The 25,415-nt window shown below is 39.4% G+C and overlaps 1 protein-coding gene across 10 annotated transcripts in view; it reads left to right on the plus strand.

Moving 5' to 3' along the window:
• Positions 1 to 25,415, plus strand: part of LOC121514294 (plectin-like) — a 97,850-nt gene that overhangs the window by 20,605 nt on the left and 51,830 nt on the right. For 8 of the 10 annotated variants that reach the window (XM_041794439.1, XM_041794438.1, XM_041794442.1 and 5 more), the window contains exon 2: positions 24,066 to 24,127. In XM_041794439.1, coding sequence (XP_041650373.1) covers positions 24,066 to 24,127 — 62 coding nt within the window. Of the gene's footprint in view, positions 1 to 19,837; positions 20,243 to 24,065; positions 24,128 to 25,415 lie in introns of those variants that run through there. The other 2 variants (XM_041794447.1, XM_041794448.1) reach the window with 1 other exon arrangement.

Genomic DNA, 25,415 nt, shown 5'->3' on the forward strand with positions numbered 1-25,415 from the left:
TACTATGGATTAATTGCTTTTGTAGTAATTTTACTGTCTGAGCAGGAATCCATAAATACATGCACACTTAGACATTGGTAATCATATATATATATATATATATATATATATATATTTTAAATCTATAACCCACAGCCCCACTGAACACCCTGTGATGATGTGTAAGTGCCAATCCCACAGTACATTGTCTTTTTTTGAATAGATGTGTCTTTTCATTAAAAACTGAACTTCATACTTCATAAAACTTCATGAACAGTAAACCAAGGTTTCATTTTTCATGGATAAATTCCATATACTGACAGAGAAAATATGTCTTTTAAAGTCCCAAAGTATTAGGGCTTGTGCTTCCAGCAGACAGGAGCCACGCACAAAGTATTTTGGGAACCCCATGCAGTGCAAAGCCAGAATACATTGGCACTTTCGAACATCTGTTCTCTTTTAAAATGTGAAATTTATCCACAAAATTAAATGTTGTCTTACTGTATAGTACATGCACCTTATGCAGATTAAAGGATACTTCAGTTAAAAAAATAAAAACAAAACATAGGCAACATGCATGTGTTTATGAATGTCTGAGTGCCCATGTGTTAATGGATGTCTGATGTCTGCAGCCAGGCTCTCTTGAAAACAGCTATAAAAGTAGAATGCACAATGTTATTGGCATGATATCAGAACTGATATACAGTAAGCTGAAAAGGGCTATCATCTGTATCAACAGAAGTAAAGTTGTTTTTCAATGCAACCGATGAATCAGCCATAAAAATTGGTCTATATCAGCTGTTATTATCAGGCTGTATGTAAGAATAAGTTTGCATAGCTTTAGCAACGAACAACAGGCCTACCTCAGCTAAGTCTGTTTCTTTGTTCATTCTCATTTCTTGAATTTTAAAATGTGTTTTAAAGTCTGAAGTTTCCGGCCTGGTCTAAATATGTATAACAGTATATAATCTCATATATAATCTCATCTATTATAGAAATGAAATTGATTCAAGGATAATTCAGGTGAAAGGGACTGAGAAACTGGACTGAATCAATGTAAATGTGTAACCAAGCTAAATTGTTGTAGAGAGATGTGGTAACAGAAGCCAAACCTTTTTCAATAAGACGAATGGCACTAGCAGTTCCTGTGCTCTTAATTAATGGATAAAATGATGAGTTATGACCGAGGAGAGACACATAAAACTGGAGTCAAGCTGCCTTAATATCAAAATTGAATTGCATCCATGTATTTAATTCACATGACTCTAATTAAAGTTGGCATATATATCAAATTAGCTAATTCAATCATGTCTACCTGACCCTGACATTTTAATGTTCCCTGCAATCGTTTTTACTGTCTGAAATACTGAAGACTTTAATGCAGCTGCTGTCCATGCTGATCTGTGCTCTTTGGTCCAGGTCTTTCGGGGGGCTTTCCGGTCTTAGCTGTCCCTTTTCCACTGGCACCCATTCTGCATGATGACAGCTCCGTCCTCTATCCACTCACTGGCTCCTCAGCAGATATCACTTAGTGCAGGCGTTAGTTGCATCGGCTCTTAGATGGAGGCCACTGTTGTGTGCATGCAGAGGAGGGATCATGAATATTAACATCCTCTCCCAGAGCATGTTAGAACGAGGTCAGCTGAAAGGTCAGGAAGTAGGGGGCGTGGAGGAGTCAGACTGTAAATACTTTGTCAAACACAAGGTACATCATTTGACATTCCTGGCTGAACTCTGGCCTTTCATTTGTGTTCATTCTCGCTTTCTTAGTGTCAAATTTGGTACACCAACCTAACAGGAGGAGGAGGATGTCATTTATCTGAAACTCACACTTTTTAATTCCAGTGTTACAGCAACACCTTACATCAGAACTGACATTTAAAGCAGTGATTGCTGTTTCAGAGCTGTGGGGTTTTCCCAGACTGTTAATCAGTTGTTAAATTCCTCTTCATAAGTGGTCCATTAAGGATTTTCATAGCTGGTATTCTTGGGCATTACTGGTTGAGCAGGTGGCTCTTTTAGCTAAAGCAAACACATCTATAGCTGACTGTTAAGAATGTGCCAAGTCTTTTTTCACAGTGTTGGTAAAGTAAAACATCCCATCTGACATGCCTAGGCCCTGATTGTCATTCACATTGCCTCACAAAGGCTCTGTTAGAGGTGAATATGAGACTCAGAGCTGTGTGGGCAGTGGTGGTTAAACTCTGGCTCTTTGGCTTTGGCCTGGTTTGTGGAAAAGCCAGCACTCTTCCTGGAAACAACCACGACTCCTGCACTGGAGCGATCCAGCCGTCACTTACTGTACACCAGTGTGAGTGTGCCTGTTTTTCCAGGAGTCATGAGTGTGTGTTACACAGCCTCCACAGCCCACACCACGATGGCTACCCCTGGTGAACCAGCGGGCATGAGTCATAACATAAACAGTGGACTTCTGTCTCAGGGGCTCAGTGAAGCCCAAAGGGGGCTGTAGATAGACTTCTCATGTCCTCTGAGAGCAGCGGACCTAGGCTGGTGAATCACAGAGACACGTGGAGCTCAAACAGGATGATCATTGAGAGCTGATTTTAATTTATGAGCAGCTCTGGGACCATGGAAACTACCCAGACCTGTGCTTTTAGTTTATTTAACCCTTCATGGAGACCATTAGGAAGTTCTCAGTATATACTGGGTAGTAAACAGTGACATCAGCTGTTTAGGTAAAGATGCTGATGGATCACATGCAGTGTCACTTTGAACTGTTGGGTTATTTTAGTAGGGATAGAATATTATTTTGTAATATTTATATATATATATTTATATATATATATAGATATTAATATATATTTAAATATATTTAAAACTATATTTTTACTTTGCATTATTTTTACTGACTCCTGGTTGTAGGGTCTAACTACTGCCAGGTGGTGGCTGTATTACATCTGAAAGCTGTAAGCTAACCACCATTGAATGATGACAGAAGAAGGCCCAGCTTCGGCCCTGAGAAACTACTTGATTTTGCTTCTCTCAACATAAGAACATTTTTTTGTAAACGGTGGTTAAATCATCTATTTACTGTGGTAAAGGTTCTTTGCAGATAACACCCAGTAGCAGAGAATTCAGCTTGGGGGCAATAAGTGATTTTTGCAGAGCAAAAGCTTCTAAGAAAAGCCATGGTTTGATCTGTTTATGACTAAACCAAGCCTTCAGAATGCATACATTTCAAACTCTTCATTCTTAAGCTACTTTTGTGTCCTGAAAGTAGTGAATAGCACCCATGTTTCCTCAGCTGATGTCTGTCCAGTCTTGCTCACTGTGATGGGAAATAAGTCTCTTTTCAGATCATTTGGCTCAGCTCAGCAGAGGTTTTTTGGCTTCCAAACGGCTCTTCATTTCTTAGCAGTTTGGCTTTTTAAATGAGGACAAATAATGGCATAGGATGGAGGAAAGGAAACTAGCACTCAAATGGTAGCTAGCAACCGTGGCTAACATTAAAGAGCAGTTTTATACCCCACAGGGTTTATTCAGTTGATTGCACATCACAGTTTCAATTGAAAGCATGTTTGACATGACTTTTTGCATGACAAAATTAGGATTTTTTTAATATGTTAAAGGCACTCAGCAAGCCTTTTAGCTCGGTACAGCACTCTTCTAGACTCTTGTCTCTATTCGTCTGACTAGACGAGATGCTATGGGAGGACTGCAGAACTGAGTAATCGGCAAACTGTGGTAAAAATCACTTTTTTGTGAAGTAGATTGTTTCTTAAATTAAAATTATGCTAGCCTAATGTTAGCCACAGTTTCAAGAGTGGTTCACTGAGTGTAGAACACAGTGTTTTACATTATTATGAGATACAATTAGTGCCTGTTAATTATAAGATCCTTTAGTACAGTTGCTGATCCCACTTTAATGTGGCTGAAAGATATCAGACACAATATGATAGGTTAAGATAAGAAACTTTTATTGACCCCCTTTGGAGGAATTGTTACAACAGCTGAAGATAGAGGGAAAAGTCATCAGTGTTATCATGATTATTAAGATATATTGCGTAAATGTGGCCATAAGTAGTATTTATGTGGCCATAAAGGCTTGAGTTATGGTGTCTGAGTGTTCTATCATGTGTTGTATGATAAAGGAGGTATAAAGTTTTTTGTTTTGGCACCAGCAGACTATTTATTTTGATAACAGCAGATACGTATCAGGTATCTCACAGCCAGTCTTTGCAGTTGTTTGCTTCAAAAATGCTTTTACATAGAAGCGAATGATTTAGTTACACCATGTAGATCAGCAGAATGATTTTAGTTAGTGAAGCATAAATAAGTGATGATTTTCAGTAACAATTCAATATTGTCATTAGAGTCTTTGATAAAGATTCTAAGATTCTCAAATGGAATTTTACCAAGAAAAACTACCTACTTCCATGAATTTATCATGTATCATGTCAACACAAGGTCAGTACAGTGCAGACTGGTAATGATAAACAAGCTGCATCATATAGGTCTGGGGCGGCGCAGGGCTTAGTGCTGTTGCCTCACAGCAAGAAGGTTCCTGGTCTGCTTCCCGGTCAGGGCCTTTCTGTGCGGAGTTTACATGTTCTCCCGTGTGTTCACATGTGGGTTCTCTCCAGGTACTCTGGCTTTCTCCCACCACCAAAGACATGCTCATTAGATCAATTGGTGACTCTAAATTGACATGCCTGTCTGTCTATATGTCAGCCTATATGCCTGCTATTGAGTGGCGACCAGTCCAGGGTGTGCCCCGCCTCTTGCCCAGTGACAGCTGGGTAGGCTCCAGCCTCCGAGAGACCTTGAACAGGATAAGTGGTCTGGAAAAAGGATGGACGGATCATTCAGGTCTCCAGGCTCCAGCAAGGGGTGCTCTCGTAACACAAAGTCGCCATCCCAGTCGCCATTCTCGCTAAGAGCATGTGATGAGAAGTATTTAGTCAAAGTAAGCACACATGATGGCAAGACGAATCATTACAATTTGATTATTTTCTGTCTGTAATGGAAATAATCTTAATTTTTTTGTGTGTTGCATTTCATTAACAAACAGACACTCTTGTCTGGCCACAGGCTTGGTTTTAAATCTGGCCTCTTCCTGCAGTGTTGACAATTAAAGATGCTTAACATGGGATATCAGTGAATGGTTGAAATAAAAATATAATCCAATGTTGGGTTGTAGCATGCCCATAACAGTAGGGTCTCCTTCTGTGGCAAATGATTATCAAAGTATTTCTTGTTGCAGTGGTTTTATTTGTGCATACTGTATCTTTAAAATCAGATTTTAAATTTCCAAACTGCTGCACAGTCAAATAATGTTGCAGGAGTTTTATGACTTTTAACTTGAATATGCCAATGAGTAGATGTGAAGTGTCCTTTAGCAAGACACTGAACTGCAAATTGCCCCTGTTGCTGTATTAACAGTGACAATGTGAATACATTAGTGGGATAAGTTTATACTTATGGACACTTAACACAGCAGCCTCTGCTGTCAGTGTGTGAATGTGATTGGGCAAACGTGGCGTGAAGTGTTCAAGCACTTTGAGTTGTCAAATGACTACAAAGGTGCCATACAAGCTCAAGTCTATTAACCATTTATCATGATAAAACCTTTTCATATTTAAGCTGCGCCATGGTACACTACATATTGCATTAACTCCTTTTAAGAAAAATACAAAAATGATGCTTTTTGGGTCAGTAATTGTCATTTTTGGTGTGAAATCAGCTCAGTGAGCTTACTGAAAAATGCATCTCTGTGGGTGTTTGTGTTCAGTAAAGAGACCAGAGAACATCCTGTATGATCCCAGGTCAGAGGTCAGTGTCCTGTAAGAAGAGAACACAGCATATTTACGTCACTTTCCCTTTTAAAAGTGGTGTAGGAAGAGCACAGCTGTGCCCCGTCATAAATCGTCACATCCTAAAGTTGACTGGCGACAGTGGGTGCGTGTGTCAGCTGGAGAGGTCTGTTACTTTGAGCAGACGTATGATAATTCCTCTGGGATCTTAAAACAGTCAGAGGTTTATTATTTGTGGATTTATTGTGGTTGTGTGATCAATCATATTGGAAGCTGTGGAGCTGTTGATTTTTATAGCAAGGAAATGGCAAAACAAATGTATACCCAGGCTCTTAAACACAACCCCTTCAACCTTTAACACCACTTATGCAAGAAAAAACTGAATTATAAACACAGACACTGGAGAAATGTCAGAAACAGGTGATAAGAATTCTGTCAGGAACATCAGCAAGAAAAGCAGACATCTGGTTAAAGATTATATTGAAGTAAATATTTAAAACAAGTCACTGAGAGTTCCTGTCAACCTGTTTCAGTGTTAAGGCATCATAGTCTCTTTGTTAGGGTATTATGGATGTATTTTAAATTATTGTATGTGCACTGTAGATATAACAAAGAAAAGCCAACATTAACAAAGACAACATGAAGTAATGCGGCATTACCTGTTATCTTTCATTTGGTCGATAAATCAGGGGGCAGGGCCAGCTCTTAGGCTTTCACCTGTTAGGAAGTGGTTTCTGTTTCTTTTTAAAGTCTCTCACTCCAGCTGACACAGTGAGCCGGGAACACCGACGGCTACTGAGGGGGATCACAGGAGGCTCATGATGGCTGCGTTGTGGAATAATGAGCGAGGGAATTATCTGCATGAGATGAGCTCATATGGAGAAAGGATCAAATTTCTCTACAGTAAGATGTGTTGTGCAGGTGAGTGGAGAGGTGAAAGTGTGTAGGCAGAGAAGGGTGGAGTTCAGTTTATAGATCTGTATCAGGGATGTAAAGTCACATGATTCTCAGAATCAGAGTCACACAGTCACTGAAGAAAGGTTAAGTGGTTTTGTTGATGTTTATTGCACTTAATGGTTGAGGTTTGCTACATATTTCTACATTTTTATCATAGTAACAGAGGTTTCACAGTGACACAGCAGTTAGTGCGGTCGTCTCACCCAAAGATTTTTAGCGAACAGTTGTAAATTCAGTTTCTCTTTAGACAAAAGTATATCCTTTCACAGAGGCATGTTTGCTGGTTATTGGGGACTCCAAATGTCCATTGCTGTGATTTTAAAGTGGATGCTTCTCTGTGTCTTACCTGTGATTTGTCTGTGTGGCTTTGGCAAAAGTTTGATTTGCCAACTGGCTCCTCTGATAGTAAACAGTGATAACGGCTTCCTGTTAAGCTCCTGTTTAGCAGTTCACTCCCTGGGCTGGTGCACTCCTAACACATATTTTGTTCCTCTGATTAGCCTGGATGTGAAGGACAGAGCATTAGTCCCCTCATGCTCCAAGGATTTTGTTCTGTAAGGGTTTGCCTTTCCCAAACACAGACTATAAGCATTTGCCCAGATTGATCATGGATGTATCCCATGCCATGGAGATATGGATCAGTCTAAGAATAAATAAATGAAAAGAATAAAAGATAATGATCAGAACTTTTTCTTGGGCACATTACGTCTTTAAAGATATACTGAGATTTGCCTCTGGCTGTAAATCAACAATAAACTCTAACCTTGGTGAAGCAGTATCTCACGCAAAGCACACATAATTTACCATTTACTGCAGGTCTGACATTCCTGTGTTATGATGGGAAGAGGCCCTATACCTGTGGGAACTGTCTGTCCATAAGAGTTGGAACATGTCTGAAGATAATAAAAGTTGGTGTAAATTAAATGTTAAGACATGTGATCCTTTACAGTGGCTTGAGATGAGCTGAGTAAAGATCTGCTGTTTAATCTGTATATGACTTTATGGTTAAATATGTCCTGGTGTAAATGAGTAACTTTGATAGATAGAAAGTGGTCATTATAGTTGTCTAATGGCAGAAATGTCTTTATAAGCTTGTTCATAAGCAAAATCTCTCTAAATCTAAGATTAATTATTAAAGACATGTGTTATAGGCTGGGAATAATTTATCAGTGTATTCATGGGAACAGCACTTTACACTTACTAGTCCATGATATATGCCACAGTCTGAACAAGCATAGCTGATCATGGTGTCATATACAGTCATATGCTTAAGTTTTAGGCATGTTGTGCGCTAAGGGTTCCTCACAGGGTCCAATGTGACACAATCTCGGGCTGGGGAAGGGCTGAGGGTGGCCAGAGTCAAGCTGAACACGCCAACACACGTACGAGCAGCAGCCAAGGTCAAGCTTGATGGCATCTCATGCAGGCCTTTCCAACCCTGGAGACTACAGTTTGGGACATCCACAGCACGACCAGGAGCTTGTGGTAACCCTACTACCAGCCTGGATGGTACACTAGGCTGTGCTTACTCCCCTCACCCACTCCTCACTCCATCCTAAACGTGTCCACTTCGTTATTTTTTCATCAGATTAGGTAATATGATAATATGCAAAGACATCCAGACACCTGGGTTGTGTCAGTCCTCAATTATTCGCCATTACAAGTCTTACTTCAGCCTCATTTTTTTGCCAAATGTGCCTAAAAGTTCTGCATGTTACTTAATCTTTCCTGATGGTCTTTATAAACTTGTATTACAGTTCATATGGAGCCATAGGACATTGGAGACTACATATCTACTAAATCTTAGTGTCCATTAACATTTGTGGGGCGCAGGTGGCCTTGTAGTTTAAGGCACACCCCAGGTATGCAGTTGGCTCGGGTTGGAATCCGGCCTGTGGCACTTTGCCACATGTTTCTCCCCACCTCTCCCAGGCAAAACGGCTAAAAATATATCTAAAAAAATATATTTGCACATTACATTAAATCATGATTTAGAATGATCAGATTAAAGATGTTATCATTAAAGTTGTATTTGAAACAAGTGCTTTGTGCTTTGTAAAATGATCAGTAACTAGAATGGCTAAAATCATGTTTTTAGAGCTGATACAAAACAAATTTACAAGACATAAAATACAACAAAAAAAAAAAAAACGTGATTTAAAAGGTTTGCAGCTTACTTCATGATATAAAATAAGGGAAAACATCTGACCAAAGAAGCCAACAGCATTTTTCATTTAACTGTCATGTCCATAACTTTTTCAAATTTTGTCCCAATATTTGCAATAAATCAATTAAATGCACTAAGAACTGTAATACATTTGATACCAGACTGTAAAAGCATGCTTTTAAGGGTATTCACAGAAATAAATGGTGTATCTAAATTTTTTCCATTACTTAGATAGGTAGTTTTCTGGATTTTATCTGTAGATGTATTGGCACGTGGTTTCAGAGTTGCAGCTCTATTGAGGCCCCTGGGTGTGGCTGAGCTCTGTCTCCCTCTAGTGGTGAAAAATGTTTCACTTCTTGCTGCCACTCTCAGAGAGCATGTGTTGCATGCAGGACGGTGTTTTCCTCCACACGTTAAAGGAGACTCCTCCATCTAAAAATACAGCCGTGAGTAAGAGTCAGTCACAGTTACCGCGGCACATGGTTCTGTTTATTTACAGCTGTTGTCATGGAAACATTCCTCAGGTTCCCCTTTTTTCCACATTTACATTGGTTTTTGGAAACTGTCACATGTAAGATAACTGAGTAATACCACATGGGTGAAAACAGATTAATGAAATGTGAGGGAAATGGGGAAGTGATTGGAGTTGAGCTCTTGGTTTAGTCATGAGAAACCAATTTAAAGGCACTGCTACTAGCTTTTATGATTTAATCATCAAAAAATCCAGACGTGTGGCAGCAAAACACCAGAAAATATTTGTTTAATTTTTACTTTGTTGGGGCGTGTCATTGCCTCATTTGACAAAATAAAATTAATCTTGCATGTTTTTGCTCTGTCCTGCAGAGGGAGACACATGCTGTAGAAACTGTTTGACCTGTACCAGTCATACAGCAGCTCCCTCACCTATTTCCCCCTCAGCTTGTTGCTTTTGTAACCCTCCAAATTAAATATTAGCAACGTACATGACCCCAGATGTGGCTTCCCAGCTAGGCTTCTGAGCATGGAGCTATTTTAAATGTCAGCTGCTGAGTCTAATCCAGAGACTTGTTGAGTCTGAGTTAATTTAGGCTTGCAGCTTCATCAGTAGATCTGACGGAGACAGCATCATCTAAGATCAGCTGTCAGGATGGAGGTCATAGTGGATATGAGTGGTCCATTTATCATGGCATAGATATGTGATACACCCCTAAGACTAGAATGAATGAACAGCTGGATGTGCATTCATCCTGATTTAACGACAGTAAAAATGTCAGATATATGCTGACAGGAAGTGCTAGTGTAGTCTAGTCTCATTATCTTATTACTTTTGCTTTCACATTTTGCACCTATGGTTTGTTTTTAGTGATGACCTGCAGTCAGACCTCATTTGCCCCTCTCTTATGCAACTAACAGCCCATACATCATCCCTGTGGCTCTCAGGCTTAACCAGGTAACTCTGTATGTAGGTGCAGTGAAGCCACTGGCATTACAAATGAATTGGGCTGAATCAGCCAAATGCTAAGAGGCTCTGGGCAACTCTTAACAGCGTTTCTCCTTTATTTCTCATAAACATGTTTTAAAGGAAACAGTGGTATACTATTTAGCAAATAAATCTTATCAACCTAAGCCATTTATGTTAAGGCCACCTAATAAAAAAGGAAAAAGAAAAACTCAGTTGTTTTAAAATAATCTCCAAAAACCAGAGGGTTTCTGGGAAATCACAGAATTTCAACTATACTTTAATTAATCAGCCTTGATAGCATAAAGACACATGAAATTCAAGCATTTAAACACTTTAAACTTCGGCTTTAACTATATCTAACAGCCCAGTCTTACATTCACATCATAATCTGAATTTGATGTTCTCCTCTGTTTTGTTGTTGTCTAAAGTACTGCTGTAATTAATCTCTTTGCCTTTCCCTGCACTAAGGTCCTCAGCCATCATATTTGTCACTTTTTAACTTTAAAATCTTTTTCTTCCAACAGCTGTTGCACCTGGAGGCTAAAGAGCCTGGAACCAAAATATTTTTTATCCAGTCTGCCTTCCACATGCATTATTCAGTAAATCACATTGCAGTTTGTTGGTCATATGTCTTAAAAAAGTATCATCAGAATGCACTGATGTTGCATCCTGTCTTAAAGGTGCAGTGTGTAAATAATACCAATATCTAATGGTCAGATTCTTGCTTCACTCACTCAACACAACCAGTGGAACTTAAAAATGCATTTCTGTCATTTGCCCCCTTTTGTGGCAAGATGCAAAAATTCAAGATGGCGGACACTGTGGAAGGAACCCTCCTGATGTATAGATAGAAGTACTTTAAGTTCATAAAAATGAAACAGTTTCATATTTCCATGTGATCAAGCATTTATGTAGATGGACCTACTGACATATGTAATATTTAATTTCTACCAAGTTTGTTCAGCTAAACTCCACAACACTAATTATTACACACTGGATTTTTAAAGGTATATACACAAAGAGACAAGACAACAGTTGAAAAGTGAGTAGTGATGTTCTCTCACAGATGTGCCAGTTCTTAGAGGTGGCTTGTTTATGTGCTCAAGCTCCTGTTTGATAACTGAATTCTTTGTTTAGAGCCAAGACCAGGTCTTATTAACAAGTAGAGTCGAATGATCCTGATCTCTAAAGAGCTCTAATTCCATTGGCTACAACGGATCTTGTCAGTTGTTGGGGCAGTCGTTTTTTACATTTTGGGCTTTTGTGCCTTTATTTGATAGAACAACAGGAAGTCAGGAAATATGGGGGAAAAAATGGGAGACGACATGTGCCAAACATGCTATGAGAGCGGTGTGATGAGGACAGTGGCCTCAGTATATGTAGTACCAGCTCTCCTAACTGAGTCAAACACGACTGGGCAGTCAATAATGCTTTCCAAAAGGTTTGAACTACCAACTCAAGTCTTGATAAAGGCATCCCAGACTACCTCTGAGCACTGTCATAGCTATTGGATATTTTCTTTAATAGGTGGCACCTTAAGGTGCATCCACACCTAACTTTAAGGATTACCACTGAACGCCCAAAATGGATTTTAATCCACATTAATGCAAGTTCTAAACAGCGTCTTAAAGGTGTTTTAATTTAGAATTGTGTCATGCCAGAGTGTTAGAGTCACACAGCTGGGCGTCAGAGTTTGTATAACACCTCTGACCTTCATGAGGTCACTCCTTTAAAAAGACAGACGTGTTACCAACAATCTCTAAGTGGTTTGTGGGTATTCCATTTTGCTTAACCGGCTTTGTATGCTAAGCACAGCAGAAATATGATCCACCATCCAGCGTGATTCAGGTGTTAGCCCACTTTCTCCACTCCTTTCTCCTCTCATTACTCCTCCTCCTCCTCCTCTACTTTACAGAAAAACTAGGTGATAATCCAGGGTGTGTTACGGCTGCTCCCACTTTTACCAACATTCCTTTCCCTGAGGGGTGTGGTAGTCAGATATTGCGGTAAAGGTCTACACTTTCACCTTAATTGACCAACAGAGCCTAGAGGTTAATGGAAAGGATGAGGGACAGATGGGACAGGGAGACAGAGAAGACAGTTTACCTGGGAGAAAATCCTCAGTGGCTTTATCTATCAGTCCACTACAATGAATGAAAGGTCCACCCTCCCTCTGTGTAAACCCTTGAATCTGCCCTGCAGTTCAGCACTTTTAGAAACCACAATAAGCCATTCTTAGAATTCTTTGTCGTCTAATTTGTTTGCTTTGTTTGGCAAAGACTCCCCAGAGCTTAAACACAGGTTACTCTAGCCTTAAGAGCATAAAAGACCAACCGTGTGTTTGTGGGTATTACAGGCCATACATATGTATGGGAAACATGGCTTCTCCTCAGCTCTATTTAGCACAAATGTGGTTTTGTTTTAACAGACCTTTACTCAAGGAGTGTATTTGTTTGAGACCTGAGCTCTCTGTCCATTTGGTTGAAGTATAACATGGATGTAGTCTCAGTGATATCCACCACTGCTTTCTAAAACAGACTTTGGTGGAGGCTGGCATATAAATGTTGATTCAAACTAACTTTACAGGTAAAAAGCTAGAGCTAAAGTGGGCCTAAAGCTTCTTAAGAAACACCTACACCATGCCTGCCCATCAGTCGGATTAGTCACACGTCTCGTTATGAGTAACTCTTTTCCTTGATAAGATCAAGGGAGATTAGTTTTTTTCCAAATTCAACTCATCACAGTTTGCATTTATCAAGAAGTGAACTTCTGAGAAAGAAGTAGTTGGCTTTTAGCACCAGGCTGTAAATATCTGTAGCTGCGGTTAACCAAAGAAAAACTTGAGTTGTGCATCCTGGTTGGCAGTCTAAATGAACCCTAAAACTAATCATAGCAAGCATTTGTGGCATTATACATTTTATTTAACTGTCTTTTTCTTTGTACTGAAGAACAACTGGCTAAGAGTGGACCAGCTGATACTTATAAGGTTTCTGAAAATACACACCATACTGTGTAAGAATGATGCTGTTCCAGGGAATGGAGGTGGCAGGGTGAGCCAATTTCTTAGGTTTATTTTAGTAACTTCCATACTTTTCCCAGACAATAATCATGAGCAGTACATTTTATAAAGACAATCAAATAAGGTTGCATTGCATTTTGATATGTTTCACTCAATATTCAGTCATTACAACAAGCAATCTGTGTGATGCTGCTTATTTTTACAGAAGCTTCTATTTTAACATTGGCTGTTGCACCTTAATCGCTGCATTTAGTAACCTTGTAAAGCCGATGGATTAGAGTGATTCCGTGTCTGTCATTAGGCACATCCATTTAGCGAAGCTCCAATTTACAACGGTTGTGCCAGGTCTGAGAACAGACCTCACCAATCAGCGTCATTTGAGTAGAACGAGGGGGTAGCTTTGGACAGGGTTTAGTTGTACTGGAAGACGATAGCAATGGCTGCCACCAGTGTGGCATTTAGTTCAGGTGGTAGCTTTAGTATAGAGGCATTTTTATCAGAACTGGACCACATGTCTTCCTCTAAAAGATGTTTTTGCTCTTCTCCTGACCGGCTTCAGCATGAGTTTGCAATAGCTGGGTGGGATTTGGTTTGATTGTAAGCCAGTGTTCTGACTATTCCTGCTGCTTTGTGGAAAAGTGCTACTGCATCGCTGAACAATAGCAGAGTCTATCCCTAACCCTCAACCTATCCCTAACCATTCCCCCAATGCGCAAAAAAGTAGCACGTCTTGATAGGTAACACAAATCGACAAAACACCATTATAATGACTGTCACTGGTAGCTCAGATGTAGCTTTAGTGTAACGGCAGTTTTATCAGAACTGGAGTGAACACATTTGTTTCTTAAAATAAGAGCACAGAGCCATAGTGACTTGGAGAGGGGGAAGATGCTTTTGTACTTCTACCAACCTGCCTCTACAGTTTCAGAGCTGCGCATACCTGCTACCTCATTTTGTGTTTTTGCTCTGCTTGGCCTTTAATGAATGTGACAGACTGAGCATATGTCCAATCACCTTTTGAGAACTTTTTGAAAAGTGCTGCCCCCTGCAACACTTTTTATGGGAGGTTTTCCAGATAAATGTGAAATAAATCTATGCAGTGGATATATGAAACAGTCAATCTGGTGTGTCAGGGTATGCATTTAGAGAACAGATGTACCAGCAGATGACTCCCTCATGCTGTCTCTCTTTCACAGCCGTGGACTGAATAAAGACAAAAAAAACAAGAGAAAAGTTGGCGATATACTTTGATTGTTGTAAATACACCTGGATGGCTTACCTGAGTATCATATATGCGTGAGGAAAGATGACATAGATTACAGCACAATTAATATTTGGAATTCTATACAAAATAACTTAAAATTGTTGTTATTGTCTTATTCTTTAATGACACCATGACACACTTATTCCAGCCTAAACATGAAAACTTCCCACCAGGATTTGTTTACTGAGATGAAGGGGAAAAGACTTAAAGAAATACTTTTAGGGCCCAGGTGACATCGCCGTCTCCATTCACTGCTGTCTATCTGTCTGCAATAGACACTGATGTTGATGCTTTTTAATGGACTCAGTAAAACCTGTTTAGGGTAGATGCTGTGACCTAGGTCACAGCATAGAAACACACAGTGCCTAAAGCTAAACCCTGCTCTTTCCTGCATGTTTGTGTAAATGTGTTTATAAGTTTAGTTAAGAGTTAAAGAATATGAAAATACAATTTTCTTTCTCTGCACCACCACTTTGTCACTATGAAACTCACTCTACTCGATCACCTATCACTGAATTCCCTCTCTGTCTCTCTTTGCAATCCTCCGACCAATGAGATATTTGCTAAGAGCTCATCAACCAGCTGACTGGATGGTGATAGCCCTAGTAAACATGATTATTTCTACTGTAAAACAGGCTTTTAAAAGCTAATTTGTAAGTGACTCCTGTGGCTTTTTCAGCCAGTCACACTGGACGTTTGAGGAATTACAGTTTGTTTGTTTTTTTTTTGTTTTTTTTTTTACTTTTACATTGGCATTATTCTCAAACACTGATCTATGATCTATATTAGGTTTTAGCATCAAGAGGATCCTTTTCAACACATATTTATTATCTCCTGGAACAAAAACCAGGGTTAGCAAAATTGCTAATGGGAAATGGGTTTTCAAAACCCCCAGCTTTGATGTGGAAAGCACTAGCTCATTTAGCTGGTGGTCAGACTTGTTTACAGTAATTACACCAAACTATTCTCACAATGATATAGTCGGCTTTCTGGTGATTTAACTGCCACAGTGTTGCCTTGGTGGGATAGTTTAGGCTAAATGCTAGAATGGATATGCTCACAAAGACAACCCATGTATTCCGATGTATAGCAGATAAAGTCTCATATTTGTAATCTTAGTTTAACATGTCAGCATGCTAACATTAGGTGGTTACCAGTAGACTGAAGTGCTCCACCTTAATGGGCTTTAAAGCAGATAGGCTATCATGCCATTAAAAAAATTTTGCACACAGTAAAAGCTATGCATCATTTTAGCTAACACAGTCTCATCAAAGTATGGATTCAGCATGAGTGTGGGAGGAGGAAGACCGACTTCCCTGTCACTTTTAACCACAAACTTGTCATTTAGAGAGAAAACACTTTCTCCTCCTATTTTCACCCAGCTCTCTCTCTTCTCCTCGCTCTCCACTTGTATAAAAAATCCCAAAGTGTTCCATCTGGTTTTGATGAAGCCAGATGAGGGAACAGAGTAATAAGCATGTTGAGACCTTAATGATACGTCTCCTTTTTTGGTGGAACGATCTCATGACTAAGATGTTCCACACTTTTCTGCATCCTTGCTCGTTCCCACTCGGGTCTCCTGCTCGTGTTTCTCAGGAGGTTTAGAGATGCAGCATAAGTAGGTGTTGGTACATGTTTCACCAGCAGATCATAACAGAGATATCAGTTACCATCTACTGTTGCTTCTGCATCTCACATAACCATTACTAATTCTGTTTGATTCAGTTACAATCCATTGTTTGCAGCAGTGACCGACTTCTTTACACTAATAGACATTTGGCTCTTAGATCAAGCCTGACACCTTGAAAATGAGTGCATGCACAGTTCAAGCTGTAAGTTTTGGAGTCATCTCTGTACTTGGTATGAATCCTTTCCTTTTCTCTTTTAATTACCTACCCACATACCACTCCTTAATTCCTCAGCTTGCCTAGACATTGTATGGAACTACAAAGGTGTGTCTCCAAATTTGCTAACGTGGCTCAAAATGAGTCAACACACTCGAACACTCACTCACAAACTCTTACACACCCACACAGAAACACTCACACTGACACATTAAGTACCTTCGTGTTCGTACAGGTTGTGTTCAATACTCTCTTAAAGAAGAGAGTGGTTTGAGATGCTTGATGAGGTGATGTCAGTCAGGGATATATGCCTGCCTTAACGCTGGAGGGGAAAGATTTAGGAGAGATAGGACACACCCTGTCCTCTAGCATTGCACAGAACATCATATAGTAGACATATAGGGGACTAATGTGGAGCTCTAAACCTTTGTCATAGGGAGAAATGATGTTTTCTTTGGGGACCTGGGCTAACGATTCAACCAGGTTGCAAAACGTATCTGGGAATAACACCAGTGGTGCAGTGCAGGGTATACACATGGGTGAACACCCAGTTATTTTCCAGTGTCCTCCGGGTACCCAGTTCAAAACCTCTACCTAGGATGGAAAAAGCAACAAAAAGAAATCTGTAATCTGAGTACACTAGTGCATACCTTGTGATGCAGTACCCTCACCTTGGGCCAGTGGGGATCATAAAATCTCCTGTTCTTTGGCTTTTTACTTTTAGTAAGTCTTTCTTCCCAAAGCAGAGGAGTTGAATTAAAACCTGCCTATTTTAGGTGTGATAAATATGCAAGATGGTCTTGGCTGAATGTGGTCTCCCAGTGTTTTTGTTATACTTAGATATAAGCTGACCCAGCCTCTGGACAACTTTATCCCCATTTTCTTGATCAAAATAAGCTAATATAGCGCTTTTCCTACGAGATGCTTTCAGTTTGTTTACATTTTGGTTAAAGAGCACTGTGGCAGCATGGCAGTAGCCTTCAACTGGAGCCACAGTGGCTCTGTCACAGCATATGCAGTGCATTTGACTGGGACTGAAGTACGGTAGCCTGGATATGCAATGAATAATTAGACACAATTAGCAGAGCTTAAAATAAATTTGTATCAACAAAATAATTCTGAGATCCCCAAAACACAAATTTACTTTACCAAATTCTTTTACAATGATGAAAAAAAATCATTTTACAAAAAAATACAAAATGCAAAATATTTTTTCATCAGCGTGCACACTTTTACAGAGGACAAATCAAATTTACATTTTACAAAAAATGTAACAAATGATGAAACAAGTTTATACCTTACAATTTTTTTTGACAAATGACCAAACAGATTTACATTTGACAAAAAAAAATGTTACAATTCTTGAAACAAATTGACATTTTACCATTTTTTTTTATTACAAAAGATGAAACAGATTTACATTTGACAGAAACTTTACAAATGGTGAAATAACTTGACAATTATCAAAAACTTTACAGTTATGAAACACATTTAGATTTCACAAAATTTGTACTGTGGATGAAATAAATTTACATTTTACAAAAAACTTTAAAACGATGAAATAAATTGACAATTTACAAACCAGATTTACAAAACCTGAAAAACTTTGGCTTAAATTGAGACATAAACCATGTTTGTAAAATGTAAACTTGTTCTGCCGTTGTTAAAAGTGCTCTGTAGTTCTGTAAGGATCTGAAATTTTGTTTCATGAAATGTTTTTGTTAATGAAAATTGTTTTGTCTTTTGTAAAAGTGTTTCAGACTTGATAATGTTGCATTGCACTCCCAGGCCTCATTACCCTGGTGCCAGCTAACAAAGATTCTCTTTAACCACTTAGCTGACTAATCATACAAATCCCCTTTCTGGGCCACTGAGTGGGATCATAACTATCTGATGCTGCTCTGATGGTTTGTTAATGCATCATTCTTTGTAAATTGTCAGTGATGACTAAATGTCGGACATTACAGTTTGTTAGCATTAGCACCAGAGTTTAAATTCTGCACAGTCACAGCTAACAGGCTGGGAGGAATGATTCTCTCCCCCACTGCCCCTAACTATGACATAACACTGACTGTATCTATGCATATTTATCAACCCTGTGTTAATATATAATTCCATATCTGATATTACTCAGTGACTTCACTGACTCTTTGACCCATCCTCGTTTGCCTCTTTCACTTTTTACAATATCATTATCTATTGGGTGTAAGTTGTCACTGCAGGTGCTGCTGCCTAACAGGATGTATGTGGGGTTGCCTGGGCAGAAAAGTTGGCTCTTGAAACTGAAAACAATTTTTTTTATCAGTTTCATGAGCCAAAAATAATGAGTTATTGAAAATCCAGTGTGCTATTTTTTCTTCAGATGGCTCTTTCATGGATAAAACTTTGTTTCCAGGATATATAGGCACTTGACTTAGTATACCATTAAGAAAAGCATTATAAATAAATAATAATAATCATTTAATGAACACTTTTGTTGTTTCTAATGCAGTGAATGCATCAGGGTTGAGAACACTGTGGTTAACAGGAAGTGACTCAGTCGATGTTATCTAATTGTTTGGATTAACTGCCATAGAGCCGGAAATGTGTATTTGGGCTTAGAAACAATGGTGGCTGTAAAAGAACAGCAAGAGAAAGGGCTCCAGTCTAAGCAGCTCAGACTTCATATTCTCTATAATGTTGATGCCAATATGTCAGATGAACATATGCTTGAGTTAAGACATGGGAAAGGCTTTGTAAGGGTGACCAATCAAGCACAGACAAAGGCCAAAAGATGACAGATTTGTGTATTTTAACAAAATGAGCAGTGCTTTTCAGGTGTAAGCTGAGTTTTAATCTGACAGTGAATCAGGGATGTTCAGGGTGTGGTCAGTCATCACTGTCTGGAAGCCAGAGCAGCCCTTCCCAAAACTCTCTCCACCCCCTTCTCTTCTCTTTTTTTGGTCACAGTGAGTAACCCTTACTGTGAAAGGCCTGAAGAATGCTGTGAATATGTAATGATTAACATGTAAATGTGAAGGTTTAAAGGAGACAACACACTTTTTCAACAAGTCAGAGGTCAGTGTTATCAGCTGGTGCCTGTTGTTATACTACACACATTATACTACACATTAATAATGTCTAAAAGTTATCAGCACAAGCTTTTATGATTTTTTTTTAGTACTCTTAATGACTCAGCTTGTGTGTCTTGCGCAAACGGAGAGATTAGGTTATAGCACATGCAGGTTACCACACCTCGTCCTGCACCGCCTCTCCTTCTTCCTCCTCGCCTCAGCGAAACGCGGCTCACTGTAAGAGGAAGGGGTGTGACCAGAGCCCTACCCACCATGTCCTCCACACTCTAACGCCACTAAACACACACTCGCACATCATTCACAGGGACAGGCCCAGACTTCATAGCCCACAGGCACCGTTTGCAATGAAAGGAATAAAGTGAGCCGGAGAAAAAGGAAGAGAGGAAAAAAAAAGAGGAGGAAAAAGAAGGGCAGAGTCGAACTCAAGAGGGAGAGAGAAATCATAGGTTTGTGAAGTGCTGGCCACAGGACTGCATACTTTGGGACCAACTGAGGGCCAGAGGGACAGATAGGAGCAGGAAAAGCAGAAGTTGCCATCAACAGGGGGGAACCCCCAGGATTTATATCAGTAGGATTAATATTCTCTGTGTTATCAAACCGCAACTATGACCTCTCCAACACAGAGGTACAGGAATTTCTCTTCTGACGGCATGGGCAGAGAGAGGATGCCCTCAGAGGATGGGTACTACCAGGGGATGCTGAAGTCTATGGACGGCAGGAAAGGTACCAGTACTGCATCAGAATAGCTTGATTGGAGGCCTTATTTTTTCCTGTTTATTTAAAATGCCGCCAAGCATGAATTAAGTGTTTTTCCAGGTAGAAGTGAGGAAGTAATTACAGCTGTGCTACTGCAGGATGTGCAAAATATCAGTTTAATTTGTTCATAGAATCTAAACTGCATCTGTATGATGTTATATTTAAAACAAGGAATCACTATGGGAATGACTGTCCAGTGTTTCTCCCCTCTATGACTTAAAGAGGATACTCCCCTTTCCTAATGCATCAGCAGCTTCCTCAATTTGTATTGGTCAGCAAAGCCCATTCACAATTTCTGTTGTGCAGCATGTCTGTGAGTGTTTTGGGCTGAGTGAGTCACCGTAGACTGCTTCCCTTTGGTTGTACTGTAGCTGGGATGAATCAGTGTTACATTTGCTTCCTTTTTCAGTCATTTTTGCCACTTTTTGTTTAAGGATCTTAGTATTTGATGCTTTTTAGAAGCGTAATCTTTAGATACTTTGCATAGATCACAAATCCACTGCTGTAGACATGCTTTTACCATCAAGTCCTCTCAAGGCGTTAACCGTATCGACATAATTGGGTCCTGCCATTATCATTATCTGTTTACTTTCCTTCTTGTGTCTCACAGTATTGACATTAGGAGCTGAAGATCTTTTGACCAGTGATGGAAGATATGAAATTCTTACTCTGTGAGCCTAAAGGGACTTTTCTTCAAGGTGTGGGCTTGAATATTAGTCATCATTATTGATGCTGTGATGCATCCAGGATGCCTACAGGGTGTTAAAAAGTAAAAGTTGAAAAACTTTTTTAAAAAAGGCGTAAATGCAAGGTTGTAATGTCTGAATTGTTCTGCTTTTAACTTTAAACTGCAGTCTGAAACTCATGAGTAGGTACTTCTATACAGTGGTGTTGCTACTTTTTGGCTTCTTAAGTTAAAAAATCTGTCCTTCCATTGCCTGCAGCTTTATGGAATTAAATTTTTTTTTTTTTTTTTATCCTAGCCTATAGGGTAAATTTTACACCCCATGGCAGTTCTTGCTATAATTGGCCATTTATAAAATTTGGAGTTATACAAACATTTTTTTATGAAACCAGCTGCTTTAAAACAAACTTTTAGGAAAAGTCAAATCCTGACAGACTTTATAATTTTATCAGTATGAAGTGATACACAGCCTCAGGTCAGTTATATCTGATGGTGGTGTTAAAATGATGAAGCAGCTCTTAAAAAGCTATTCAACAGTATTTTATTAGGGGTGCGGATGGCCTAGCGGTAGGGTCGCACCCCATGGACACAAGCAGGCCTGCCCACAGAGTTGGCTGGACCCCTAATGGACCCAGAGAACGGGACCTTCCAAGCTCTGATTTAATGACAGTAGCACAGTGGGTTGGATGATTGCACTGATGCTAGCATCCTGGCTAACAGTTAGTACATTTTGCAGCTGAAAAGTGTGACAAACTATAATTGGTTTCTGGTGCTGAAATTATTTGTTTGGGCCACTTTTTAACCTCTTTTCAGCCCATTTTTGCCACTTTCATTTGCCATTTTTCATTTTTTAATCCATTTTGCCTCTTTTTACCCAATTTGCCACATTTGAACCCTTTTTATAATCACTTTTCCCTCCCATTTTTGCCACTTTCAATCTATTTTTGCTACTTTAATAATTCCATCCCAACCTTTTCAACCAATGTTTGCCTCTCTCACCCCTTTTAGTCACTTTTTAGACCCATTTTTACCCCTTTTTTCTTGGTTATTGCATAGTTTTACCCTCTTTTGCGAATTTCTGCTGAATTTTGCCTCCATGAACCCAGTATTATCATTTTAACCAGTTTTTGCCACTTATTAAAAACTTATTTCATCACCTTTGCTGAGTTTTTTTTTTTTATATACTTTAAGCCATTTTTGCCAACACTAACCCATTTTTGCCCCTTTCCACCTAATGTGGTCTCTTGTACTCTTTTTTTTTTTTGCTACAATTTAACCCTTTTAACCACTTTTTATGGCCATTTTGCCTGTTTAAACCATATTCTACTATTTTCGTGTGGATTTTCCTCACTTTAAACCCATTTTTATCCCCTTTCTACATACTTTTGTATCTGTTATCTCTTTTTTTTGCTATTTTTAACCTCTTTTTATTGTTTTAGGAAGGGGTTTTATTTTTTTTAAAGACTATATACTACAGCATAGATTAAAACAAAAATTATTTGTTGTTTTGATAGTATTCAGGTTAAAAGAAATGGTTATCACAGTTGATCTTCACAATGGACCATGATTTTGCTGACTGCCAGGGGCCCCCCATTTGGCAGGGCCCCAGAAAGCTCTCCCTTATGGGGGGGCTTGTTAATAACACATATTGCATGTAAAAAGAGGCAACCCTAGCAGTCAGATTAATGACACTGCATTGACAAATCTATCTTTTTCCTACAAAATATAGCAGAAAGGAGGCATACAGCTGTAAAATATGGCTTTGCTGAGCTAAAATAGTCTACTTAGTGACACAACTTTCCACTCCACTGTTGACATACGAGCCATTCTGTGCTCTAGACGTCACACTTCATTGAAACCTGTTTGTGTCTGCTGACATTTGATACTGAAGTCCACTGAGCCCACAGACATACCCTTCACTTATAAAGAGCCAGCAGCTCCATAAAGAGTTCAGTGGCTGAAATGTGATCGGTGTCAACAGAATTTAAACACCCAAACGGTCAAGGTGCATCTCCTCTGGGAAACTGTGTTGCTGGTTATCACACTTCCACTCTTGGTGACATTCTGACCTCATGACAAGAGATCTAACTTTGGTTCAAATGATAAATGAGGGGGTTAAAGGTCTGTGGTGTAAATACGGGGTTTCCATGGAATCACAGTTCCATAGCACATTTGCAGAAGTTGTTGTTGACACCCTCGTGAGAAAACAAATGTAGCCTGTGAGCGCTGGTTTAGCTGTAGCGTGAAATCACTGCCCTTTGCGTTCACTGCTGGGTGTGTCACTGTACGGTTTGATGACTCCCTTTAAACTGATAAAACGGAGGACTTTGACTTAGTGTCCATGCTTCTTTAGCCCACAATGTGAACGTGAATGACTGCTGTGTGAGTCAATGGTGGTGAAAAATTCCTCACCCTCCCTAAATGGACCTCCTCAGCCTCACTGTGACACTTGATTATCCTGTGAAATCCAAACTGCTCCTGTGAACCACAACCTTTAGATCATGCAGGTCGACATCAGAGAGCTGATGTGTCCATAATAGATGTCGCAGTGACACACCTTGTGGGTTTATACCTGAGTCCAATAACACATGACTGGGTGGGTGTCTGCAGCTTTGTTGTTTAAGTGGGTGTGTTACAAGATCTTGTTGTTTCTTGTAGGAAAATTGTGCTCTAATAGTTATGCCAGCCAGGTCTTGCTGTAATCGTAGAGCGTGTCTTCACACATCGAGAACATTTGTCGAAGGAATCCTTTTGTCTGTAGAGCACAGCTGGCAATGGTGTTGTGACCTGACAAATACAATGTTTCTGAGACAATGAGGGCGCATCTGCCGACAATGACTGGGCCCTGATGCCGCCTGACTCAGATGAAAGCATGCACAGCCAAGAGGCTTTAATTCTACCTAGGGATGAGTTTGTTTGTTCTACATTGTCTGGTATCTCAGGGAGTGCCTCTTTCGTTCACCACTTTTATTTTAAATAAATCAGACTTCAAACTTATATGAATCATTTGCATGCTTCCACTTGAATCTAAGCATTAATGTGACTAAAAATGGCTGTTTTTCAAAATCTGCTTTATGTTAAATGGTGGTTTCTCTGTTCTTGCAGATGAGCGAGATCGAGTACAGAAGAAGACCTTCACAAAATGGGTGAACAAGCACTTAATAAAGGTAATGACCTGAACTCAACTCTCGTGTTTAGTTTTGCCCCCTTAAGGTGCAGTACTACTCAGATTCATGCTTTGACATGCATTCATTTTCATGTCCCACACTCATTTCCCTCACATGTTCATAACAATCAAGGTAAATATCAAAGAGCTGAATTCCCTGTTTGTGGCCTGAGTCTAAATAATACAGCAGTTTAACTGCAGATGTTCTCTCAGTGAGTCATCACGCTGATTTGCCTTCTGGAGCTTTGGCGAGTCTTTGATAAATGTTGCAACAAAACAACAACATCTGTGGCTGAAAATGAAGACTAAGTGTTCAAAAAAATGCAGTTCCTCAAGAGACCACCTGTCAGTCCACTCCTAGCTCCTCCCCACACAACAGAATCAGAATCAGCTTTAATGGCCAGGTATGCTGACACAAACAAGGAGTTTGACTCTGATTAGCTTCACTTTCAATGCACAAGAATTAAAGATTATTTTTTGATATAAAACTAAAGAAACATTATGAATTTTAGATTTGAATATGCACAAGCTCTACTTAGACATTTCAGAGTTAAAATGATGAGGCCGGTTAGCATGAGGTAGATAAGAAAGCTCACACTGATTAGTGCAAACCTGCATATAAGATAATGTTTTGAACTATAATGAGTAGAATTAATATAAGGATGAATTTCTATTTTTATGCTTTCTTTTAACATTGTTTCCCTTCCATAATTTACCCATTTGAATAACGGTAAGGCCTAAAGTTATGCATAACAAAGGGGGGGAGTCACTTTTTGTACAAGTGCTCATCAAGTTGCAATCTCCATTATTTGAAAATGAAGCCAGTGCAGTGTTACTAATGCAGTGCCTGCTTGCCTGCAAAATCCACATGCTCTGTGCTGTTGCATGCACACCACAGTTTGCTCAAAAAACAATGTTGCACACCCTTGCAAAGTGGGTCAGCTTCTGAAATGATACACAGAATGCAGCCCAAAGCAGCTGGAGACAAGAGATCACAAGATCTCAGGAGAACTACAAGTTCACATGGGAATTGCAAAGATATCCTATAATAATGTCCAACATGAGAGCGGATATGTAAACCCTTTATTCTCTGAAGCTGACTTGTTGTTTACTTCAGTGGTTCAATATTATTTGCTTCCACCAGGTGTTTGTTTTCTTGAAAGTATGTGAAGTTTCATATAAAATACTACAGTTTTCCACCTCAGATATTAACCCTCCTTCACTATGGCTCACTTTTTACCAACTAATGAGCTGTGGCTTATGCCACAGGATGGGACATAATGTCTAAT

This window comes from Cheilinus undulatus, linkage group 8, assembly GCF_018320785.1.
Source record: "Cheilinus undulatus linkage group 8, ASM1832078v1, whole genome shotgun sequence".
Taxonomy (NCBI): domain Eukaryota; kingdom Metazoa; phylum Chordata; class Actinopteri; order Labriformes; family Labridae; genus Cheilinus; species Cheilinus undulatus.